Below are 20,482 nucleotides of genomic sequence, written 5' to 3'. Positions count from 1 at the left end.
TGTGAAATCCAATCAATGTTTCCCAATTTCTGTATTCATCTTGTGGCTTTTCCATGGATTATTAAGAAAGCACACAGCAATTTCTAGACAATTTTACTCTCCAGAAACAACAACAACAAAAACAAAAACCAGAACTCCAAGGACTTGAGAAGACATCCATACATATAGACTCTTCTCTATTTCATTAATGGTACATAGACTCAAAAGGTTTGGATCTTAAATAGCTGCAACTTCGGATGTTTCTCCAACCCTCTGGCAAAAGAAGAGAGCTTAACATTGTGTGAGAACAGGCTGGCTTGGGGTATTTCCAATCTTTCCTTGTTCCAGCGGGCCAGAAATACCATGAGAGCAGCTGTTTTCCTGGTGTTCTGGTTTCTGTTGGCATTCATAACCAAATGTGCATGGAAATAAAAACCAGCGGGATGGGTTGAGAGAGCTTTGGGAGGGAGGGGGAGGAGCAGCAACACAAACAAAAACTCTATAGTTTTCTATCCTTTGCTTAGGTTTGGAGCAGGGATCTGGGTCAGCTTGCCCATTCCTGTTGTACATAGCAGCAACTTCCCATGACATCCTGTGCGAAATGGAAAAGATTGGGAATATTTTCTCATAAAAACCAGAAGTAAACCTTTTTACCTATCATTTATTTGTTTTTTTGAAAATGGCTATGGGATAAATGCCCTGGCGGACTTCAAATTTTATCTCAAGTATTTATTCCTCTGTTTTTCCCCCCTCTAGCAAACATTTAAATGAGAAAAAATCCAGCTAAATAGATGAGGCACTCAAACCATTTCCAGATCTCTCTCTCCCTCTCCTTTTTTCTCTCTCAAGCCCAACCACCAAAATTCACAAAAAGTAAGAGAAAGACTTGCACAGTGAAAACAAATGATTGAAAGAATACTGAAGTGCTCTGAATTGACAAGGGCCCAGATTGGATTCCTCACCCCAAGCCAGCTGTAGTTTTCCAGCTGGTTTCTTTCCTGCAACCTGACCCTTGGCAGCAGGCCAGGGCAGGAGGCAGGGTTTTTTTTTGGGGGGGGGGGAAGCACACAGTATAATTCACTTACCTTTTCTTTCAGGGTGTTAGAGAGGTATGTGAAAACTGTTCTCGGAATCCTCACCATGGTGATTAGAAAGGACCCCTTTACAACCGTTCCTTGATGATAGTTAAAAAGAGTGACCAAGGATGAAAGAATGGGGCGCCGAGGAGGGTCACTTTTATTTCTATGAAGGGAAGGGGAAAAAAAGAAAGCATTCAAAAAGGCAATGATCCAGTTATTCCATGACATCTTTGTGTTTTAGATCAGCAAGAGGGCTCAAAGTTTTAGCCTTATGGAGTTGAGGAGAGCCTTCAGACACTTTGTTGTTTGCTGAATTTAAGCAATTATTTGGGTTCATTGAATTTCTTACTAATAGCTCTTGTGGGGAAAGGTCATGTAGGAAATTGGTTCTGGAACCAGCTTTGGAGTCAGGCAGTGTGCTACAATGGAAAGATAGTTAGTGGGTTAGAAGACATGAATTTGCATTGCAGCTCTGACACTGTGACTCTGGGTAAGCCATATAGGTTCTGTGGGTCTGTTTCCTTAGCAATAAGTGACAAATTAAAAGGGTGTGACTAGACCAGGGGTTCTTACCTTGTGTGTGATGGAGGATCCCTTCTCCAATGTTTTTAAATGCAGAAAATTAAGTACATAGGATTCCAAAGAACATTGAACGTACTAAAATAGTTATCAAAATATAAAAACAACCAAAAAAAAAAAAAAAAAAAAAAAAAAACCAAAAACAAGTCCCACGGTCCTAGATTAAGAATGGCTAGAGATGATCCTTGAGGAACCTTCCAATTGTAAATCTAAGATTTTATGCCTATGACTTGGATTCAGTTCTTGCTTTTTATACATACCAGTTGTGTGATTCTGTGGCAAGGAGGATAGGAAAGGAAAGAAAAAGGAATAAGCATTTATATAGCACCTATTAAGTGCCAGATGCTTTACAAATATTATTTTATTTAATCCTCATAATATCTTAACAAAGTAAGTGCTATTATTATTCCCATTTTACAGCTGAGGAAGTCAGGCAAAGACAAGTTAAATAACTTGCCCTAGAAAGGGAGAAGGTGAATTTGAACTCACGTCCTAACTCCAGGACCAGGGCTAATCTACTGTGCCACTCAGCTGACTCTGGGCAAATTAAGTAAACTTTCAGTGTCCTGACTCTTGAGGACATAAGATGAACAAGGGATTCCCTTCTTCAAAGGTAGGAGCTTCTTAAACCAATGAAATCACAGGCCAGGACAAAACAAATAAAACAAAACAAAACAAGAAAACAACCCCAAAGGTCTTTTGCTTATATTCAATACTGTCAATGGAGATAAGAACAGAGAAAACCCTCAGAATTGAGGTAAGCAAATCCCCCTAGTTACTTTGCTTCTTTTTTGCTCCTGAACTCCTGTCACTGAACTTAACCTCATTCCTGCTTCAGAGTTTATCAGGATATCTAATCAATGACCTCAAAAGACTGATTTTGCACGTGGGAATGTAACCAGAGCAAACATGATTGTGTAGGATTTTGGTGATTGGATTTCAGCAACAGAACAATAACCCTCTGCAAATGAAATACATTTTGGTTGGCCGATAGCAACCCAAACAACCACACTCTCAGATGCAGGCCCTTCCAAATAGCCCCCAGATAGGACACTCCTGAAAGTAAGAGGTGGTTTTATGTATTTATTTTTTAGAATTTTTTTTTTTTTTTTTGTGGTTGTTGCTGTTTTCTCTTTAAAGGTCACTTTCATGCGAATCATTTACAGAAATGGTCATGACACAGTTCCCAAGAATGTCCCTGGGCCAGCGTCACAGGCAGGAAGAGAAAAGAAAAGGAGCAGAATGGATATCAACCTTTGCCCTCCCCAAGCCCCACGCCCCTCTATTCAGCTCCACCACTCTGTTCCCACCGACACCACACCACGGAGAGTCATAGACATAGTTCACAGGAAAGACAGAGGCCTTTGTGAACAGTTCTTTCACTCCTGCCAAGCAAAGCCCTATGGACTCCCTAATGGGTCCTTCTACACTGCAATGTAAGCTGATGGCTGAGAAACCCCTGAAAATGAACATTCTTACTTCACGGCTTGTTCTGGCAGAAAGGCAGAAAGGTCTCAGGGTTTTAAGAAATGTCTCTTTATCATGAATATAAATCATCTATTCAGACCAGGATTTTTTTTCTTTTTTTTCTTCTTTTTGAAGAACAAGCTCTCTGAGTTCATCTGTATAGGATGCTTGCTCTTTGGCATAAAAACTCCATCCAGCAGATTCCAGGCATGGACTGGTATTTACTCTCAAACTAATCTGGCATCTTCTACCTTTCCAGGCTTCCTATACTTTACTCCCTTCTACTCAATCTAAGACGCAGCCATTCTGGACCCCCCACATAGCTCTGTATCTCCTATCCCCATTCCTTTGCCCTGGCTGTTTACTCTGGCTGGAACATAATCCTTCTTCACTGCTATGTTTCAGAATCCCTGGCTTCCGTGTGAACTCAGCTCAAGGGCTACAACTTCCAGCTGGCCCTTCCTGGTCACACCCCGATGCTGGTACCATCCTTTCTGAGGTTATCCTCCATTTGTTTTATATGGATTTACATACACATATGCGTGTATGTATATGCATATCCATACATATGCATGGTACATATAAAATTTAGAAGCAGAATCTCTACTTCAAAGAACTTAAGAGTTTTATGGCGAGGCAATTGGGGTTAAGTGACCAGCCTAGGGTAACACAACTAGTGTATCTAAATGGCTGAGGCTGAATTTGAACTCAGGTCCTCCTGACTTCAGGAGCAGTGCTCTATCCACTGTTCTACCTAGCAGCCTCCAGATCTTGCATTCTAATGAAGAAGACAATATATTTGGTTTCTTTCTTGTAAGCTATATTATGTATTACATACACACAGACATATACTATAAATATATATAATTTTATAAAAATCTCTACCCTCAAATAGCTTACATTCTAATGCAGGATACAGCATAATATTGTTTATATAATATATATAACAGACAACATATAATACACATTATGAACATGTAGATAATATTGGCAATGTATATTATATAGAATAGGTATATAAGTATTACATACACAAACACAGATGTTGTCTCCTCCATTAGAATGTAATCTCTTTTAGAGAAAGAACTATTTTTTAATTGCAGAGACCACCTGTCCAAAGGCCCTACATATAACCCTGTCCCATGGCTATCTAACTGCCAACTATTAATAGCTTAATCCCAGTGAGGCGGGATCTATAGTTGCCTAAGCAAAAACTACTTCCTTCTCCTGTCACCTTTCCAGTCTATTGTTCCCATCCACCTCTATCCCATCCCTCCCAAGTCCTCTCATTACTTAAGAGTCAGCATTTTTTCTGTTTTCCTCTCTCCAGATGAAATCATAGGTTGGATACTCTCCCTATGTCTCCCCCACTCGTTCCTGCAACCCTCACAAAATCCCAGAGAAGAACATCTTGCAGGAATAAAACTAATCTATTTTCTCTTTTATTTTTGCCTTTTTTTGGGGGGGATATTTGAGAGAAGAAGAAAGAGTTTGCTCTCTTATTTGGACAACATACATGCAGCTGAGTTACATTATTATAGTGCTCAGTGTTTAGCACAGTGTCTGGCACATAGCAAATGGTTATTGATTGGTTGATTTTGTGTCCAGGGATCAAGGATAACATCTCTATTACAGGCCTGCCATGGAAGAGAGAATTATAGGTATAGCATTATATAGATGAGACCTGGGGGCTGACCCACAGGATGGATCTGCCATGATATCAGTAACAGGGTTTTACTGGAACACATCTCTCAGTCTAGAATATATACATCTCCACCCCTTCCTGCAACATCACATAGCACATCCATTTAACATCTTAGTTCTCATTCAAGACATTGTGGTGTAGTGACCCTGGAATCAGACTTAGATTCCAATCGCAGGCTTAGCCTATTAGCTACTACTACCTCTCAGTCTTAGTTTCCTGACTTTTAAGTCTAATTTTGTATATGAAGATACAAGTTCCACATTTATGTGCTATGATCCAAAGGCAAAGCTGCCAGGAGTAAGCGGGAGAAGCACAGTCCATCCTAAACCCTGTTACAAGGTTGGTTATGGACAGGGTGGTTTGGGAAATTCCATGGTTGAATTATAGGATGCTGGGACAGGGCGACCTCATCAAAGCCCATGCCAGCCAGTTCCTCCCACTGAAGTTGGGGGAGAAGTATTAAGAACATTGAATTAAAATATTAACCACGCTTAGTAGACACAGAAGGGCAAAGTCTGATTTCTTTATGGCTTGCCAAAAATTTCTTCACTGGCAAATGGATAATTCAGCCCTCTCTCCATCTGCTTAGTGATGGCTGAACTTAACTTACTATGAATGTCTGTCCCTGGGGCAGGATTTAGAATGGTGGATGAGACATTGAAACTAAAGGCAGAAGACTAAGTTTAAATCCAGGTATTCCTAAGGGTACCTAAGTGCCTTTGGAGAAATTACTTTTCTTCTCTGAGGCTTTCTTTAACTTTTTTTTACTAGCAGGCCTCAGGCCAGCCTCCACCAGCAGGAGCAGAAACCCTTTGACTTTTCCCACACTGCCCTTCCCCCATCACCAGTTCCTCCTCCCTCTCCTTCTCTGCTCTAAGACTTGCTCTGGGGCACAGCTGCCCTGGATATTGATGTGAGGGTAAGGGGAACCAAGACCCAACCTTCTGTATCTACAAGATCTCTGACTTTATTCCATTCAGCCATCCTGGTAGGATAACAGAGAAAGAAGGTTTATTTTGCCACCTCCTTTTCCACAGGTTTCCTAACTCATCCGTATTTCTTCCTTAGGGAATGAGTTGTAAATTAATATTTAAAATATGACTAGAAAGGGCATAACAATGTTTTACCCTATGGCTGTACTCAGAATTTCTCATTAATTAGGATTGAATACAAACTCCTCTGTCTGACATGTAAATCTCTTCATGACCAAATATATTTATTTTCTTTTTCTTAAATAGTGCTTTATGGGGCAGCTAGGTAGTGCAAGTGGATAGAGCACCAGCCCTGAAGTCAGGAGGATTTGAGCTCACATCTGACCTCAGACACTTAACATGTCCTAGCTGTGTGACCCTGGGCAAGTCGCTTAACTCCAATTGCCTCAGGAAATTAAAAAAAAAGGTATTTTATTTTTCCAAATCCATGCAAAAATAGTTTTCAACATTCACTTTTGCAAAACTTTGTGTTTCAAATTTTTCTTCCTCTCTCCTTTCCTCCCCTCTCCCCAAATCAGCAAGCAATCCAATATAGGTTAAACATGTGCTACTCTTCTTAACATATTTTCTTATTAATCATGCTACATAAGAAAAATCAAATCAAAAGAGAAAAAATCATGAGAAAGAAAAAAAAGAACACAAGCAAACAACAACAAGATGAAAATACTCTGCTTTGATCCACATTCATTCCGTCTCCATAGATGTTTCTCTGGATGCAGATTCCAGCTTTCAAGGTTATCCATAACTTTTTTCTTCTTATATGCTTTCTGTTCTAGCTATACATATAGTATTCCACTTCCCAGCTTCGTGCTTTTAATCAGTTTCTCCTCATCCCCCGTCACTGGAAGGTCTTCCTTTTTCATCTTCTATCTAGGCATTTCTAACTCCCTTAAAGGCTCACTCAAGAATCATCTCTTTCAAAGAAGCCTTTCCTGATTCCCCATAGTGCTGTCTCCCCTCCACACATCACTGCCCATTTATGTTGTATTATTTATATTACTCAAGTCAAAGTTGCAGGCATTTATGAAGTACTTACTATGTACAAAGCACCATGCTCACTGCTGGAGATATAAGGAGAGACAAAAAACAAAAAACAAAAAATACCCAACTCCCTCCTTCTCTCCAACCCCCCAAAAACCCCTCCAACCAAATGAAAAAATAATCTTTGTTCTCATGGAACTTGCAGTCTTTGGAAGGGACAACATTCAAACAACTATGCACAAATAAGCTATATATATATATATACACATATATACATATATATATATATATACATATATATATATATGTATATATATATATATATATATATATATATATAGTATAAAGTGAAGATAATCAACTGAAGAGAGGAACTAAGATGAAGAAAGAAGGGGAAAGATTCCTGATAGAAGATGAGACATAAAGGGAAGCCAGGGAAACGAAGGGGCAGAGATTAGAAGGAAGAAAGCTCCAGGTATTAGGGACAGACAGTGAATATGCTCAGAGTCCAGAGATGGAGGCCAGAATTACTGGGACAGACTATAGCAGGTGTTATATAAAGGGCATATAAAGTGTCAAGACTGGGAAGACAAAAAGGGGGCCAGGTTTATGGACGTTAAAAGCCAAAAAGGATGTTATATTTGATTTTAGAAGCAATAGGGAGCCACTAGTGTTGATGGAATGGGGGTTAAGATGGCCAAAACTTTGCTCTAGGAAGATTAATTTAACCTTTGAAGGCAAGAGGGCTGGAACTGGGAGTGACCCTCGATAGGGGCAGGAACCACGTTATTTGCTATATATTCCTAGCAGAAGGTAAGCTCCTCAAGGGCAGAGGCTGTTTTATTTTTTTATTTCTAATATTGAACAGACCTAGTACTTTTTTTTTTTAATGATGAAAAAAGAGTCTGTCTATTTCTAATATTGTATCCTTTTTTTTTTTAAACAACTTGAAACAAATGAGACTTGTTACCAAAAAACTATAAAGTGCTACATTATGTTTGCACAGAGTACAACCTAAAAATCATGTGTTAAGAAATTATTATAATAAAGATTGAAATGATAACAAAGTCCAAAAAAACATCACAATGGGGCTCTAGAGTCATAGTTAAAAGAGGGAGAACAAGTACTTTTAAAATGCTTGTTGACTGATTAATAGACCTTGCAAACCCAGGGCCTTCACTTTTGTCCTTCTATCCCTATTCAACTATTCGTAGGAAGGGATTTAATATATTTACTTCATGGTGAAATAAAAGTCTAGGGCTTAAATAAATTATAGAATTTCAAAGCTGAGGACCTCACTGGTTATCTAGTTTAACCAGCATATAATACAGTGCCTAGTACATAGTAAGCACTTAATAAATGCTTATTGACTGACACCTCATATCCCTAAAAGAATCTTTATTATAAGAGCAGGGATTGTCTTTTGCCTTTCTTCAAAATCCCAGTACAATGCTTGGCACACAGTAGGAAATTAATAAATGCATATTTTATTGGTAGTCATCTGGCTTGAGCCTGAAGACTGCCAATAACCAACTTTGTACCTCCTGACGCTAACCACTTCCCTTTTGGATAATTTGTTAGGATATTTTCCCTCATATCAATTTGCCTCTTTGTATCTGTGGCTCCTACTTATGTCCTCTGGGTTCAAATACAAATCTAATCCCTTTTCTAGAAGAGCACCCTTCAAATACTTAAAATAGGTGTCATATATGTTTCACCTCTCCTGCCATGCGGACCCCAAATTTCTTCTCTGGCTAAATATCTCTGGTTCCTTCGACCTATACATGGATGGCATGGGCTCTTAGTTTTTTTATCTTGTTATTTACTTGCTCTAGTTTAAATGATCTAGAGTTTAGGAGTTATCTTCCTAAAATGTGGCTCCTGGAACTAGAGACAATTCTTCAAATATGGAGACAATTATCTCAAATATAAGAGCAGAGCACAGTAGTAGTATCTTCTTCTTATTCCTGGAAACTGACTCAATACAGCCTAAGACCACATAAATAGTGAGGGCTGTTATATAATACTGTTGACTCATATTGACCTTGCAGTCCTCTGAAACCCCTAAGTCTTTCTTAGACAAACTGCTGTACAGTCATGGAATGTCTCTTCCATATTGAAACTTAGAGAGTTTTTATTTTAAAATATTTAAATTTTTTAAATATTTAAAATATTTTTAAAGCATATGCCAATAGAGTTTTATCTTAGTATATTTTGCCATATCTCATAGGCTATCAAGATCTCTTTTGACTTCCAACTGTCACATTCAGTGTTAGCTATTTTCCCTTTCTTTGCGTCATTGCAAAATTGATAAGATTGTCACCTAACTCTTTAAACAAGTCACTGATAAAAAAAAAAAAAAAGTATTAAAACAGCACAGGACCAAGTTTGAGTATTTGGGACATTACACTGGTGTGACCATCTTCTGAGCTAGTGACTCATCTTTGCGTTTAGTTATTCAGCCAGTTCCCGAATCTGCTGAATTGAACCTTAGCATTAACTAATCCATTTTTTTTCTCTTTCCATCTTTTCCTCAAGAATGCATGAGACTTTATTAAATGCTTTGCTAAGATCTAGATAAACAATAACTACAGAATTCTCCTGATTCATTATTTTAGTAACTTTGTAAAAAAGAAAAATGAAGTGACTCTCACATGACCTATTCTTTTTTTATTATTATTATAGCTGTTTATTTACAAAACATATGCATGGGTAATTTTTCAACATTGACTCTTGCAAAACCTTCTGTTCCAACTTTTCCCCTCCTTCCTTCCACCCCCTCCCCTAGATGACAGGTAATCCAATACACACACACACACACACACACACACACACACACACACACACACACATATATATACAGTTATCTTGCTACACATGAAAAATTGGATCTAGAAAAAAAGTAAAACAAACAAAACAAAACAAAACAAAAAAACCTGAGAAGGAATACAAAAATGAAAGCAAACATTAACAAAAAAAGTGGAAATGCTATGTTGTGATGACCTATTCTTGATGAAGATAGGCTGATTCATTTTGATTTTTACTTTCTTTTCCAAATGTCCACATTTCTTTAATAAAAGACATCCTAAAATTTTACTAGAATCCAGTTTGGGTCAAAAAACTCAAATATCAAATTCTTGTTGCCAGGACCTCTTCAATAGAAAAGACCATTAACACCAGGTCCAATCTTTCTTCTTTCCTTGTATTTGAAGGAAGACTGAGATAGACCTTCTAACATTCATGTTAGATGTCAGGAATCCTTGCCTAACGGCACCAGTTACTCTCTCATTCTCAGTGAGACTATGTTCCTAGCTGTCTAGTGTGAAAACTATGTACTTCTGTTACCACTTCCTAGTTTATTATCTCCATCTCCCTTTGTCCCACCCTGCTCAAACTTCTAAACATTTCTGCCTGCCCCTTCCACTGTGCTCTCCTCAATTCTTGTTCTATTGTTAATAAACTTCCCTTCAGATCTCTTCTTGTTTTTTTTAGAGACCTGGATTCTCCCAAAAGAACCTTTACCAATCTCTCATGCCCTCACTGGCCCAGAAAAAGAGTTGCCATATGCCTTTTCTCCCAGTACTCTCTAGATCCTCTCTTCCCTGCCATCAATCAAACCTTTCTTCCTTTCTTTGAGATTTCTTTCTTCCTTTGAGATTTATTCTTTTCAAATTTATTACCTAAACCAGATCCTGCTGACAATTATCTATCAGCCTTCTTCCTCTTTTTTTTTTCAGAGTTCATTCATTATCTGCATCATGGTCTTCTCTATTCCAACTCCTGTCTTTTTACTAGGGGACTTCAACCTTCATGTTGGTATTTATTCAAACATTTTAGCCTTTTATTTCATCAATTTCCTTAATTTAGATGGTCTATACCCTTGTTACCTTTCAGTCACACACAAGTCATAACCTTAATCTCACTATTATTACCCATAATTTTTCACTTTTATGACCCAGTTCTGAAATTCCTTTATCTAATGACATCCTTCTATCATTTCATTGATCCCTTTGCATATTTTAAAATAATTTTTTGTCTGTACTTTGATCTCTTCCCCCCTCAGCATAGCATTCCCATTTCCAGGTTTACTTTCTCCACTTCCTAATTTTTAACTCTATAGTTAAAATTATCATGAAATCTACCTCTCTCTGCTTCTGCTCACATAATGCTAAAAATGTTAGAACAAGCACAAAACCATGTTGATGGGGTCTATTACAAATTTTTATTATTTTTTTATATATAATTTTATGTGAACCATCTCTGAAGCAAGATAATACTTTTACTCTTCCCTATATTTCCCAAATATTCCCAATATTTCTATCTTGCTTTTTCCACAAATCTCTTCATCTCTCCTCAAGCCACTCTACTCTCTCAGCTGAGAACCTCCTTTCTTACTTCAGAGATAAATTAGAATCCATTTGCATTAAGCCCTTCCTTTTCCCCCCGGCTATCAATTTCAAAACCACTTGACTTCATCATTCCCCATTCTCTCCATTTCACTCCAATATCTGACAGTGTAGTGGCCCTTCTCCTCACCAAGGTCAGCTCCTTAATTTGTACCCTTGATTCTTCTTCAGTCTCCTACAGAAGACCCTTGAGATTACCTCCACAGTCATTCCCTTCAGGACCAAAGTTTGATTGCTCCCAATCTCCAGATTTTCCTATTATCTATAAACACACCCAAGTTTTCCCCACCCTTAAACAATTCTCATTTGCACCTACCATCTCTTCAAACTACTGCTCTATATTTCTTTCCTTTCACTAACTCCTGGGGGAAAAAATTGTTTACACTCATTGACTCCACTAATCTCTTCTCACTTTCTTTAAATCTTTTAAAATCTGCTCTTTGAACTCTTTGGACTGAAAATGTTCTCTCTACAGTTACAGGTGACCTATTAATTGCCAAATCCGATGGTTCTTTTTTGAACTCTACAGCCAGTGACGCTGTTGACTATTTTTCCTCCCAGATAATCTTGCATCTTTGGGTTTTCCTGACACTGTTCTATGTTGTTTCTCTTCTTACCTGTCTGACCACTACTTCTCAGTCTTCCCTGCTAGATTGTTATCTGGATTCCACCCCTTATCTGTGGATACACCTCAAGGCTCAGTCCCAAGACTATTTTTTTTCTCTCTTTCTTTCAGTGATCTCATCAGTTTTCATTGGTTCAATTACTTTAACTTCAAAAATAACTTCCAATTCTATCTCTTCTAAGCTCTAGTTTCTCACTACCTTACTAGCCTAGGAGGTCAGTCTCTTCTTTCTACAATTCTCTCTCTACATATAGTTACCAAAAGAACATTCTCAAAAGCACCGGGCTGGTGGTATCATTCCCCTGCTCACAAAGCTCTAGTGAGCCCATCTCTCACTTATGATAAAAAAAAAAAAGGATTCAAAATCCTTTATAGAATAACTCCAATCTGTCTTTCCAGACCTAGTTCTTTTCTGCATTTTTCAGACATAATTCTTTTCTTCATTTACTCTGTCATCCTGGCAAACTGGCTTTCTAGGAGTGTCTCACACCCAACATTCTCTTTCATTTCTTTGCCTTTCTTTATCCCTTGTGCCCAGAATACACTTCCCCTTTACAACTGCCTCAAAGGCCTTTTCCAACTCCCTCTGCTATTGCCTCCTTCCTCCTTCTCCCCACCAATTACTTTTATTTTCTTGGTGTATACTTTATATTTCTTTATGCATTTCCATCTTATTTCCTTTGACAGAAAAAAAAAATCCTCTTCTTTGTCTTTGTGTTTCTATCACATATCTCAGTGTCTGGCACATTGTAGGTACTTAATAATCTCTTGTGTCCAAAAATTTAACTAAGTCATAATCGTGGAAGTAGTTTGAAATTTGAAAACTACTTGAAAATTTGTAGTTTGAAAATTCCATTCTTTTCCCTTTTTGCAAGACCAGGCCATTTATCCTTCTACATCCACCAACTTGTATCACTGACTAATCAGACTTTTCATCTTCCATGCAAGAATAGTACAAGAGATTTTTGTCAAATGCTTTGCTAAGATCTAAGTAAACACATTAGACAGTAATGTTCTTGAAGACAGGAGCTAATTTTGCCTTTCTATCTCCAAAGCTTAGCACAGTGTTTGGCATATAGCAAGTGCTTAATAAATGTTTATTGAGTGTTAAAATCTGTAGCAGAGGTTCTTAGTCTGGGATCCTTGTTCAAATTTTTTTTATAATTGTATTTAGATATACTTGATTTCCTTTGTTATCCTATGTAATTTATTTCATGCACTTTAAAAACATTATTCAGAGAGGGAGTTATATGCTTTGCCATACTGTTAAAAAAAAATCCCTGACACAAAAACACCTAAGAATTCCTGATCTATGGTATTCTCCTGATCAACCAGTTTAGTGAGCCTGTCAAAAAAGGATGTAAAGTTAGTCTGACAGACCAGTTTTTGATGAAGTGCAGAAAGATATTTGCATTTTTAAATGGAACCAAAGCTTTAGGTCAGGAATTCCTGACCTATTTGTAAGGGGAAAAAAGCCATTAATTATTTCTCCAAATGCTATTTGTCCTTCATTTTCAAAGGGGACCAATGACATCACAGGGTGATGTCTTGACTGATGTGTGAATTGAATTTAAATGAAGCAGAGTTGCACAAAATCATCAGTCTCACTCTCTCTTCCAGAGTCATTAAAATCCAGTTTTAAGACAAAAGTCAAGATAATTGGTGATGCAGTAATTGGGAGGTAGAGTGGGGTGAGGTCTTTTCAACTCCTGAATTCTGTGAATAATTTCAGGGTGGTCCAACCCCCAGTGTCTGCCACCCATCTCACTCTGGAGCATTCTTCCTTCAGAGTAGCATCAGAAGTTAACTCCCCCCCCTCTTTTTTTTTTTGGTTCCAGGGTCACACAGCTAGTAAAAGTATTAAGTGTCTGAGACCAAATTTGAACCTAGGTCCTGATTTTAGGGCTGGTACTCTATCCACTGAATCATCTAGCTGCCTCTACTTTTCTAGCTTTTAAAACTACATGTAAGGAGTTTTTATATCACAATCATTTCTGGAAATATCATCTCAGGGTGGGGAGGGGAAGAGTTGCAAAACCTCTGGTCTTGAAACACCTGTGATAATAATGATTACATTCTGAATTTGTAATATGCATCACAACTGGGAAAGAACAGATTAGGATAGAGTATATAGTGATGTTGTCAGCTAAATTGCCTCCCCTCACTGAAAAACCAGAGTGAAGATTTATCAGGAATGCTTAAAGATAGACTAGTATATATTGATCCCCTGATTGTAGGTACTTGCCTTAGGCAAAAGGACACTATAAATGCAGCCAGTCACTGGACCTATCTACTCACAAGAAGTAGTTATTTAGGGAAGTATTCTCTTTGCAAATTCAATGGTATTTCTGATTATGAATAGATTAAAAAAACCTCAAACACATCTCTTGTTGAAGTAAGCAGCTAGAAAAAAGAACTTGGAGAATATCTATCTGTGTTTCATTATTCCTGAGAGATAAGAGGCCAGGAAAATAAAAATTTTCATGTTTCATTTTTATAACTATGTAATAGGACTCTTACTTGGCACCTATTTACCTGCTCCTCCAGGGAGGCTGCTGGGGTTAACGAGATTCTTGATAGTCCTCTCAGATCTTTTTAGACAACTGGGACATTTATTATTTCAATTCCAGTAGAAACAAGCTTACCTACCCTCAGTCTCCCTGGCCTCAATTCTCACTAGCAGTTCTTCCATTACTGGTTGGCAGAGATGTAATTCAATTTGTATGTGTGCAGGGATTAAAAGTATGGGAATTATCCTGGCAGAGATGGCTATTTCAATAATTTTTGTTGAACTGTTTTTTGTTTTGTTTTGCTTTGTTGTTGTTATGAGAGTGTTCATCTGGGAGGTGAGAACAGTATTTATATAAATGACAGTGATATAAAAATAAAAAGGCACTAAAAAATCCTTTTGTACATTTTTAAAGAGTAGGAGAATGTCTTTGGTGTTACCCTAAGGAAGAATGCTGAAAAGTCATATGGATGGCAGGCAAGTGGCCCAGCTTGAAGTTACTCATAATATCTCAGATTTGGAAGGATCCCCAAGCATGAAACTCAGAAATTGAGACTACTAATCCATGTATAAAGGATCCCTGTGGACTGCATATTGACAATGTTATCTATGTTTCATTATATTTTCATTTTTAGCAGAGGCAAGTTAAGCGACTTGCCCAGGGTCACACAGCCACTTTAGTAAGTGACTGAAGCCAGATTTGAGCTCAGGTCCTCCTGACTTCAGGGCTAGTGCTCTATCCACTATGCCACCTAGCTGCCCCATCATATTTTCATTTTGATAAATATTTTCTAATTATATTTTATTGGGTTTGTAGTCCATGTGGCATGATACCTTTAACCTAGACCAATTCCTAACCAAATTGACTTCCCTTGAGAAGGTTCCCAATAAAAAAGGTTATCTGCCTGTGTTTGAAGTACACTGGTGATAATTCACTATCTGTAAAGGACTTCATTTTTAATTTGAAGGAATTTTTTCCTTATACCTAAATCTCTTGACACATTCTGAAAAACAAAACAAGGAAATACTGCTTATGAATGAGAGTTTATTGATTTCATGAAGGCACTAAGGTACAACTCTGCCTTGGTAGGTCCACCTGTGTCCTTCCATTCTCTCCCAGATTCAATAAAACTCAAGCTCTTCCCTTTTGGCCCTAAAACCATTTAACAGATCATTGTAATTCAGTGATATCAACTCTAAAAAATAGCAATATTGATCCAAGGCATTTGGTGAGGTGTCAAAATTGCTTTCAATCTGAATTGGTAGAATACTTAAAACAAAACAAAACAAAACATGCTAATGAACTCTAGGTGGATGATTAGGCCAAATTAACTTGGAACACAAGAAAAGCCAAGTGGATATTCGTGTATAATCAATGGTTAACTTGTAGAACTTGCTCATCAGATGGGACAAACAATGCAAACAGACAATAAGATGGCTTCAGAATTAAAGAAGTTGAGAGGAAAGGAAGTAGAAGAAAGAACAAGTATTTATTAAGCACCTATCAGGTGCCACAAATATTATATTATTTAATCCTCACAGCAAACATAGGAGATGGGTGCTATGATTAGCTCCATTTTGCAACTGAAGGAAATAAGGCAGACAAAAGTTAACTAATTGGTTCAGAGTTGAATAGCTATAAATATATGAGGCTAGCTTTGAACTCAGGTCTTTTTGACTTCAGGTCCAACATTCTATCCACTGTACCACCTAGCATGTCGGGAAAATGGATTGGACTATCTTTGAAAAATTATAATGCTCCTTAAAGGACTCCAAATTTCTTTCAAAAAATACAAACCCATTTTGTAAATACCAATATCCTATTAATGTTGTTTTATGCCTATGAAGCATGAAACAATAGTCTGCAAAAAATTAAAAATAAGTCTTGCTTAGAAAGTAATGATGGGTCACAGGACAACTATGAATCCCTACCAAATAAAGAGCTTTGAAAAAGAAGCAAAGAATGTAATCAAAGAAATAAATAATCAAAAAAGAAGATAGGATGGTGCCAGGAAAGGTGAAAAACAACCAATGCATAACCCTATTTTCTGTTGGCATCCTTGCCAGCTTAGGACACATGGGAAAATTAGAGTGAGGAAACCCCGGGCCCTTTTGTTGGGCTTCCTTTGACTGAAATTATAGCAGGACAAGGACCAGAGTCCCAGACAAAGGATATGAATGACTAGGAGGCAGCATGCACCATCAAAGAGATCATAAATAACAAGATCCCATAACCATTCAAGTGGTTGAGTAACAAATCTTGGCTGGCCAAATAATGATTCTTAAAAATCAAGAAACAAGTTAATGATCTAGAGTAGACCCCACCTAATCTAAAGTAGATGAGAAGATTTTATAGTTCCATATTTGCTTAAGGACATTTGAAAAAAAATCATATAAATGGACATATATCCTAGTTCTGAAACTTATCAGGAAAAAAAATAATAGCACGGTTATTATGGCTAGCATTTATACAATTGATGCTTAATAAATATTTATTGACTATCTGAATCTACAATAATGGTTTAAGCTTTAAGGTCTGCAAAGTACTTAATAATAAATGTTCATCTCATTTGATGTGAGTTATGAGGTATGTGACAATGAAGAAGTCTTAGTTTCTCTGTGTCTCTGTCTTCTCATTTGTAATATGGGGATGATAACATCTGCAACTTAGCAGGACTGGAATGAGGAAATTGCTCTGTAAATTTCAGAGTAATATATAAATTCAAGTAAGTCTGTTTTGGACCTGATTTTATCCATGTAGGGCAGAAATTTACTCCAACAATGCAGAATAACAATGTCTTTATCTTATGTATTTAGAGAAATTCCTGGGGTACTGGATGTTAAATGACTTGCCCAGAGTTCAACAGCTATAGATTATAGGTATCAGAGGCAATATTCAAACCCCAATATTCCTAAGTTCAAGGCCATCCCTCTAATTGCTAATAGAATAATTATTAAGTTATTAATAATGAAGAAATCATTTGCATAGCTTTGGAAGAGGTTTCTTCAACCAACTTATGAACAAATTTGTACGGACTACCATAGATAGAATGATAATAACTGGGATTATTATGATGGGAATAACAACTGGCATTTACATAGTGCTTCAAAGTTTCCAAAGTACATTAAAGGCATTAGTTCATTTGAATCTCACAATAACTCTGGAAGGAAGGGTCTACAAGTATGATCATCCCTATTTTACAAATGATTGAAAGGAATGAGGGACTTGGCTATGGCCACACACATATCCTACAGATAGGATTTGAAACTAGGATTTTTCTGGGCAAGTTCATCACTCTTTCCTCTATACTATGCTCTTTTTATTTGCATGATGTTTACCTAACTATGTTATATCCCACCCCCTATCTCCATGCCCCCAAGTGGAATGGAAGTGCTTTCAGGGCAAAGATGATTTCTTTTTCAGTCTCTGTATCCCTACCACTGTGCACCGAATTTGGCACAATAGACATTTGCTAAATGCCTGTTGAATAAATGAATGAATATCTATTTTGGGTTTGGAAAGCCCTGGGGAAGTTATTCAGTCTATCCCTCTGGCTTTAAATCAGTCCAATCTTAAATTAACTCCATTTCCTCCGCCCAATGAATGAATGGGTATCCCTCCAGTTGTTAAAGAACTGCAGAAGAAAATTTTACAATTTCTCTCATTAATGCACTAGCTATTTGAACTGTCAAGAAACTTTTCCCAAATTTAAGCTATGCCATGAGAGGCTTAGGTTAAAACATATTTCCTCATATTTGGTCTTCAGCAGAGCCAGGACAGCTGGCCACCATTCTTCATACAAAGACCATTATGAAGTCACTCCTCAAGCTTCTCTTCCCTAGGCTGAATAATCCCAGTTCCTTTCATCTCTCCTGGAGATATTATTTCCCAGGCCTTTCATCATCCATGTGGCTTTCAGTTGAAACCTTCCCAAGCTAAGGATTAAAAAACAAAAGCCAATGTGACTGGTTGACTTTAACATCGGACTTGATGTCCTGGTTTGTTTGGACTCTTGGAACTTGTATGACGTGAATGACATTGATGAATATGTTTTGACTGTATTAAATCCTTGGGATGGGTACAATCTGCCTTTCCACACACAGGCAGGGATAGTCTCCAGTCCTGAAACTATGAGATAAGAATGAGCCTTGAAACATCAAATAGGACACGGAGAAGCATGACTCTGCCAAGGTCAAAGAGGAAAACCTCTTAAGGACATGAATTGTTTGACTAAAGGGTGACTGTAGAAATGAATTATGGTGTATGATTCTTAATTCAAGGCCCCCTACTTTCAAGTATTTTAATTGTCTTGAGATATAACCTTCAGCATTGGCAAGACAGAGCCTTAATAAAATCTTGTTGTGGAATATAAAAGTGAAAAATTGCTACAGAAATGATTTTTGATGATGATGATTCCTTGTATATTTCAAGATAAGAAAGTAAAAAAGAAAGCAGAGAGAGAAAATCAATATATTATTAATTTGACTTGTCAGCTACACAGATGGAGCTTAAGAAGTATTTAAAAACTTTATAAATGATATATTATTTAATGATAAACAAGTATGCATTAAGAATCTACTATGTACCAGGCACTATGATGTGCTGCAGATACAAACACAGAACTCTTTTTTCCCTATTATTTACTTATTGTGCACATGTCATTGCACTTAGACTGTAAATTCCTTTAAGGCAGGAACTAGTTCTCATTTTGTTTTTATATCCTCAGTACCTTAACACACTAGTCTGGTGCAAAACAAGTAGTTTTTTAAAAAAATGTTTACCATAATGCCTTGCACATAGTAGGCATTTAAGAAATGTTTATTGGATCGGACAATTCTAGGTCAGTTTCTGAGCCTTGGCTTCCTCCTTTGTTTAAAAAAAAAAAAAACAAAAAACTGGGAGAATTACCTCATGGGTTTGCCTTGAAGCTCCAAAGCAAATCACTTTTAAAACTTTAAGGAGCAATGTGTTATTGCTACATCCCCATATCTCTGTTGACCCTGCTGCTATCTCACAATTTCTTCTGAGATTTTTATCATGATACATCATCCATATGCCTCAATAGGAGAATAGAAGAGAAATTGTACTTACCGATTGAAATAGCAGGTGACCACTGCCCCAGTTATAGTCATTTGTTGGCAGGCCAGGACAAATTCACTAGTCCAGATAAGGCCCACTAAATGGTACCACCACATATATCGAATTCCAGAAAGAAGTTTATATTCCACACGTCCTCCTGTTGTTACCTGTGCCGTACCTAGAGAGAGGGTCAAAGAAATGATGTTTCAAACAACCTCGTCCAATATCCAGCACTGCCAATGGTTCAAGAGGGCAGCAGGTCTACTTCATGGATTATTCTTTAGTAATAGTTAAGGTCTCAAGTAGAAAGTAAATTTTTAAAGCAGGGACTGTTTTTGTCTCTGAGTCTCCATTGCTTTGCACAAGTGATCAAGATATGGACATTCTAATACTTGAAGTCTTTTTATCAAGATAGACTGCCATCCTAAGAAGTTCTAAAGAGCTGCTTGAGATACATAGTCATTAAGTGACTTGCCTGTGATCATAGAATATTAAATTTCAGTCAAGATTTTAACCTAGGCCTTTTTTTGACTCCAAGTCCATTCAGCACTTTATCCACTACTCCACACAACTGGAAGTCTTGGCTGTTTTCCTGAAATTTATCTTAATATTCCTTTCCCTACAAAGTATAGACTTCTAGAACCTATTATGTTTCCCTCCTTGGCCACACAGATAGTGTGTGAGGTAGGAACCTATTATTTATATGGCTTATATAGCTAGTAAGTATCTAAGAAGGATTATGGAAGGCTTCCTGTAGATGGTGGGATTTTAGTTGGAATTTTAAAGGATTCCAGCAGTTGAAGTGGAGGAGGAAGAGTGTTTTCAGGTACCCAAGAAACACTTTGCTTTTTCTATTATATAACTTGGTAGGTTCAACTAAAAAAAAAAAAAAAAAAGGATTCTTTACCTGGGGTCTATGAACTTAATTTTTTTTCTAATATCATGATAACTATGTTTCTTTAAAAAAAATTGTATTGCTGTATTGTTTGTATATGTTTTTCCTATAATTATACCTATTTCCACTACCTTTCTTTCTCTCTCCTGAGAATCATCTCATATACCAATATTTTTAAGAGAAAA

General features: G+C 37.2%; 1 protein-coding gene across 3 annotated transcripts in view; it reads right to left on the bottom strand.

Moving 5' to 3' along the window:
- SLC44A3 (solute carrier family 44 member 3) overlaps positions 1-20,482 on the bottom strand; it is a 100,544-nt gene that overhangs the window by 30,580 nt on the left and 49,482 nt on the right. For all 3 annotated transcript variants that reach the window (XM_074262745.1, XM_074262747.1, XM_074262746.1), the window contains 2 exons: positions 19,415-19,580; positions 1,065-1,221 (listed from right to left, as the gene is read on the bottom strand). In XM_074262745.1, the coding sequence (XP_074118846.1) occupies positions 1,065-1,221; positions 19,415-19,580 (323 nt within the window). The remainder of the gene's footprint in view (positions 1-1,064; positions 1,222-19,414; positions 19,581-20,482) is intronic.

The sequence above is a fragment of the Sminthopsis crassicaudata genome, chromosome 4 (assembly GCF_048593235.1).
Source record: "Sminthopsis crassicaudata isolate SCR6 chromosome 4, ASM4859323v1, whole genome shotgun sequence".
Classification (NCBI taxonomy): domain Eukaryota; kingdom Metazoa; phylum Chordata; class Mammalia; order Dasyuromorphia; family Dasyuridae; genus Sminthopsis; species Sminthopsis crassicaudata.
The sequence above is the reverse complement of the archived record's forward strand: the minus strand, read 5'-3'. Positions and strand labels throughout refer to the sequence as shown.